Raw genomic sequence first — 6,035 nt, 5'->3', positions numbered from 1 at the left:
GCAGGACTGGTGTCCCTGCCCCAAGGGCTCTGCAGAGGGCTCCCCCAAACCCCTCAGCCTCAGCTCCACCACCAAACCCAGGCCTGAGCTGTGCAGAGGTGGCTCAGCATGCAGTTTATACCTGGATTTCGTAAACAGGTTTGGAGGAAGGAATAGCAGCAAATTCCCGGTAGTCAAACTTCTTTTCAGACATTGACTAGAAGGGACAGCAGAGGGGAAGAAACAGAGAAGAGAGAGTGAGGGAGAGGAAGGGCTGGAGAGGCAGCAGCAAGCTGAGCAAGGCAAGCAGAGACCCCAGCAGAGGCAGAGAGAGAGGCAGGAGAGCCTGGACAGGGGATGTGGGACAGAGCTGGGATGTGGGACACCCCTGGGACGTGGGACACCCCTCGGACAGAGTCTGGGATATGGGACACCCCTGGGACAGAGCTGGGATGTGGGACACCCCTGGGACGTGGGACAGCCCGCGGACAGAGTCTGGGATATGGGACACCCCTGGGACATGGGACACCCCTGGGACAGCCCTGGGACGTGGGACACCCCTGGGACAGCCCTGGGACATGGGACACCCCTGGGACACTGCCCTGGAGCTCTCCTGGGGGCAGGAGGGGTTTGGGCCACAGAGGAAGCATCCCCTGCTCCAGTGAAATGTCAATGCACACCAGGTCAGGTGGGAAAGCTGCTTCTGGGGGAAGTTCATGGCAAGACTCCTGACAGCCAGGGCAGAGTCAGAATCTCAGCCCAGGGCTGTGCTATGGGGTGACCTGGCAGGACAAGGCTCCATCCCTGCTGCTGCTCCCCCTGCTTTCCCTGCTCTGTCCCACTGGTATCTTACAGTGCTGTGCAACAGAGCCCCATGGCTTTTACTCAGGACTGGAAAAGGAAAATGCTGATTGCAGCTGCAGGTTTGCCCTGTGCTCTTGAGGAAACACAGGGCCAAAGTCCCTGGAGGGAAGTGAGAGGATTTCTGAACCAGGGAAAGACTTTCTGAACCAGGGAAAGGCTTTCTGAACCAGGGAAAGGCTTTCTGGACCTGGTGGAAAACTTTCTGAACAAGGAGGTGAAGCCCCACGGAAAGGATGGCACCATAAAACAGGGGCCAGAGAGCAGATGTGCCCTGGGAGCTGCAGTAAAGGGGGGATTCCTCTGGCCAGGAGTTTGGCCAAGTTCCATCTGCAGACCCCCCTCCCTTCCCTGCACCATGCAGCAGGGGCTGAGAGGGGCCCAGAGCTCCCAGCAGAGCTGAGCAGCCAGGGAATGCCAGGGTTGAAGAGAGGGGACAAAGGCAAGCAGGAGAATACCATAGCAGGGAATGGCAGGGTTTAGGAGAGGTGACAAAGGAATGCCAGGATTGAGGAAAGGTGACAAAAGCAGGCAGGAGAACACCATACCAGCCTTCCTGGGGAGGTGACGTTCCTGGGGCTGCAATCTGCAGGAGGGGACAGAAAGGCACAGTCAGTGACAGCCTGGCTGGGTGACAGCCACCCCTCAGAGGGGTGGCACCACGCTGAGGGTGTCACTGTCCCCTGCCCTCCCAACCAACACCTCCTCACTGCTGTTCCAGGAGATCCTGAAAAAAGGAATCCTGAATTCCAGCCAGGAAGAAGGAAGGAATTGCCTCCAGAAGGAGGGAATTGCCCCCCAGAAGGAAGGAAGTGCCCCTAGAAGCAGGGAATTGCCCCCAGAGGCACGGAATTGACCCAGAAGCAGGGAATTTCCCCCAAAAGAAGGGAATTGCCCCCAGAGGCAGGGAATTGCCCCCCCCCAGAAGCAGGAATTGCCCCCAGAAGCAGGAATTGCCCCCAGAAGCAGAGAACTGCCAGGGCCATTGCGCCCGGAAGCAGGAATTGCCCTCAGAGCCAGGGAATTGCCCCCAGAAACAGAGAACTGCCCCCCAGAGGCAGGGAATTGCCCCCCAGAGGCAGGGAATTGCCCCCAGAATGAGGGAATTGCCCCCAGAATGAGGGAATTGCCCCCCTGTCCCTGCCCTGTACCTTCCAGCGGCGTGGGTGATGGGGTGGGCGCAGGGGACGGGGACTCTGCCAGCTGCTCCAGGGTGCTTCTCTTCTTCCCCTCCTTGGACTTGGCAATGACCATCTGGGCCTTGAGGGCATCCTGCTCCAGGGACTTCATCCTGCCAGGAACGGGGTGCGGGGTGGGGAGAGGAGCCGTCAGTGCTGCTGAGGGCACAGTGCCACCCTGCAGGGCAGGGACAGAGCCCCCCGGGGTCCCCGAGGCAGGCAGGGGCACAGCTGGGCTGGCTGCCACCCCAAAACACACCTGGGAGCACTTGTGCCAAACACACAGGGCCTGGAGCTATGGACCAACACACTGCGGGCAGCCCCAGAGTGCCACACAGCAGGACAGTGACCTGAGCTGGGGACAGAACTGAGAGGATGACATGAGCAGGACCAGCCCTGGGGGCTTCACCCTGCCCTGTGCTCAGGGTGTGCACCTGAACCCTCCTGAGCCAGCAGAGATCAGTGCTGGGGGCTTCACCCTGCCCTGTGCTGCACCTGAGCCAGCAGAGCTCAGTGCTGGGGGCGTCACCCTGCCCTGTGCTGCACCTGAACCCTCCTGAGCCAGCAGAGATCAGTCCTGGTGCTTCACCCTCCCCTGTGCTGCACCTGAACCAGCAGAGATCAGTGCTGGGGCTTCACCCTCCCCTGTGCTCAGGGTGTGCACCTGAACCCTCCTGAGTCAGCAGGAGATCATGGAGGCCAGGCTGGATGGGGCCCTGAGCACCCTGCTCCAGTGGAACTGGCAGGGAGTGGAACCGGGTGATCTCTAAGGTTCCTTCCAACCCCTCTGGGACTCTGTGACACAGCTGGGAAACATCAGAGGTGTCTGTTCCTTCCTCCCCATCGGACAGACAGCCCCAGCACCCCCCCTGCTCTCTGGGGTCACACCAGGGCCCAGCCTGGCCCTGCCCCAGGAGCCCCCAGACAGGAGCATGCAGCTGTGGGAGGGGCAGTGCACACCTGGATTGGCCTCCTCCTGCCCCAGGGGTGGCTCTCGAGGGGTGGCTCTGCCCTGGGGCAGCAGCAGCTCTCTGCCTGGACTGGTACAGCCTCCTGGCCAGGTCCTGCTCGTACTGCTTAACACTGTCTTCAAGGGCTGAGCATCTGAGGAGCAGCAGGAGGAACAGGAGCAACAGGAGGAGGGAGAGGAAGAGATGATGGTGATGAACATTGCAGCAGACAAGAACAGGAAAAGAAAGAAACAGATACAGGAACGTACCCTGGGCAGGGGAAATTCGGGTCTGACACGGGGCAGCCTGGGCTGGCTGGTCCCAGGTCTGATCCCACCCAACCCTGGGCACTGCTGGGGCAGCAGGAACCCCTGGGGCAGCCTGGGATGGTGCCCAGGAACAGCAGCCTCCACCAGTGCCCACATCCAGGGGACCAGGACCCCATCCAGGGGACACCCTCCCAGTGCTGGGAGGGACCAGGACGCCCATGGAAGGGCTGTGGGATGCTCAGAGGGTGTGGGTCAGGCTGTGGGCACACGTGGGACAGCCCCTCAGCTACACTGGCCGTGTACTCCCTGCACCTCAGATGGACCACGGGAAAGGGGAACACAGTGGCCAAGCACAGGACACACCTGGGACACTGAGAGTGAGTGTGTCCTGAACCAAATGTGCCAAAATGCTCATGGGCCTGGCTGGGCACCTGCCCCAGGGTGAGCACCAGAGCCTCTGAACCTCGCTCTTCCCATGGGACACGGGCCTGGAGGGACAGGACACAGGGAATGGCCTCCCGGAGGGCAGGCATGGATGGGATCTTGGCAATGAGGAATTCCTGGCTGGGCTGGGATTGCCAGAGCAGCTGTGGCTGCCCCTGCATCCCTGGCAATGCCCAAGGCCAGGCTGGATGGGACACTGGGCAGGAACTGTTCCCTGTGAGGGTGGGCAGCCCTGGCACAGGTGCCCAGGGAGCTGTGGCTGCCCCTGGATCCCTGGCAGTGCCCAAGGATGGGGCTTGGAGCAGCCTGGGATGGAGGAAGGTGTCCCTGCCCATGGCAGGGGTGGAACTGGACGGGCTTTAAGGTCCCTTCCACCCCAAACTGTTCCATGGCTGTGCCAGGGGCTGTGTGTGCCCAGAACCCGCGTGCAAGGTGTGTCTGTGTGTCTGCACAGAGCACAGGGGGTGCTGGGGAAGGGGCATCACTCATCGCGGCAGGGCCCTGATGGCACAGGGAGAGCAAGGAGAGCCCAAGGAGGGCAGACTGAGGGTCACGAGTGACAGCACAGAGCAGAGAACTGGAGAGAAGCAGAAGACAGGAGATCAGAAAGGGAGGAACAAACCCAGCAGAGTGGTGGGGCTGAGCCCCCCGAGTGGGGCAGGGCAGAACCTTCCCTGCAGACAGGACCTGGCCACATCCCTGTGCCCATTCCAGAGCTGGAAAAGGGGCCCTGAGAGCACTGGATCCTCCTGGAGATCTGTAGCAGAAGGGAACCGTCCCCCCCTGTCCCACAGAAAGGGACAAGGGCCTGGAGTGCCAGGACAAGGGGGAAGGAATGGCTTCCCACTGCCAGAGGGCAGGGTTAGGCGGGATCTTGGAAAATCCTTTCCTGGGAGCCCTGGCACAGGGTGGCCAGAGCAGCTGTGGCTGCCCCTGGATCCCTGGCAGTGTTCAGGGCCAGGCTGGGCAGGGCTTGGAGCAGCCTGGGACAGTGGAAGGGGTCCCTGCCATGGCAGGGGTGGGATGGATGGCACTGATCCTCTCCCCTGAACCACTCTGGGCTTCTGTGAAAACCAATCTCAGAGAAAATGTGCTCAAAGCTCCAGAACATCAGTCCAGCTCTCACTGAGGATCTGCTTTGCAGTTCTCCACTCTCAGAGCCACCCTGGGAGCAACAGCCCCATGATCATCCATGCACCAACACTGGAACTGCTCCCAGTGATCCCTCCAGTCTTTTCTAAAACCCTGTCCCCTCCAGGCCTCATCCAAACCCCAAAAGAGACAGCTCAGACTGTCCTTTGAATGTCTCCTACAGGAATATCAGGAGAAGAAAAACCATCAACAGGAGCAGCCTGAGTGATTTTTGGAAGGAGTTCTATGATGCAGTAAATGTCTGGACTAGCTTCAAGTCTTAAGTTCTGGATTAGGAAGTTCTCTTTCTTCCAGAACAACTTTTAGTCACTCTTTCATGGCTGATGGAACAGCTCATGTGGGTAAGAATGGGAATGGCCAGATCCTGCCATTCTTGGCTGCAGCAGGATGTCCAGCCCAGCAACACTGCAAATGTGAAATTCCATTTTTCCTTTTGGATGTGTGACCTTGCAGCTTCAGTGACACCATTCCAAAAGGGTTACAAACAAGGTGGGAATGGTGTGTGAGGGCAGGACACAGCCACCACAGCACAGCTGGGTTTGTGTTCATGGGGAGCTCCCCGTGTGCAGGGCTGGGCAGCACCGGGGGAACCTGGAGCCCTGTGCTGACACAAGGGACAGGCTCAGCCAGGGCTTGAACAGATCCTGCACAACCTCCCTCAACACCTGCCCTTGAAAGCGTGCTCCATCCCTGGTTTTACTCCCTTTGGGTGCCAGATATGCAGGAGCTGCCCTGGTCTGTGAAAGGATCCCCCTTCCCCTGGTTTTACTTCTTTAGGAGCTGCCCTGTGAAAGGATCCCCATTCCCTGGTTCTTACCCCCTTTGGGTCCCAGATGTGCAGGAGCAGCTCTGCCTTGTAAAAGGATCCCCATTCCCTGATTTTACTCCTTTAGGAGCAGCTGAGCCCAGTGAAAGGATCCCCATTCCCTGGTTTTATTCCTTTAGGTCCAGATGTGTAGGAGCTGCCCTGCTGTGTGAAGGATCCCCCATTCCCTGGTTTTACTTTAGGAGCTGCCCTGCTGTGTGAAGGATCCCCCATTCCCTGGTTTTATTCCCTTTGGGAGCTGCTCTGCTGTGTGAAGGATCCCCCATTCCCTGGTTTTATTTTAGGAGCTGCCCTGCTGTGTGAAGGATCCCCCATTCCCTGGTTTTACTTTAGGAGCTGCCCTGCTGTGTGAAGGATCCCCCATTCCCTGGTTTTA

The 6,035-nt window shown here is 59.3% G+C and overlaps 1 protein-coding gene across 1 annotated transcript in view; it reads right to left on the bottom strand.

The window, feature by feature from the left end:
* The window catches only part of SCRIB (scribble planar cell polarity protein), a 106,604-nt gene that overhangs the window by 5,883 nt on the left and 94,686 nt on the right, over positions 1 to 6,035 (bottom strand). Inside the window, 4 exon segments of the mRNA XM_031065202.1 lie at positions 122 to 196; positions 1,389 to 1,426; positions 1,992 to 2,131; positions 2,979 to 3,122. Of these exon segments, the coding sequence (XP_030921062.1) occupies positions 122 to 196; positions 1,389 to 1,426; positions 1,992 to 2,131; positions 2,979 to 3,122 (397 nt within the window).

The sequence above is a fragment of the Geospiza fortis genome, unplaced genomic scaffold (genome assembly GCF_000277835.1).
Source record: "Geospiza fortis unplaced genomic scaffold, GeoFor_1.0 scaffold466, whole genome shotgun sequence".
NCBI lineage: Eukaryota > Metazoa > Chordata > Aves > Passeriformes > Thraupidae > Geospiza > Geospiza fortis.
This window is presented reverse-complemented; position numbering and strand designations above follow the sequence as displayed.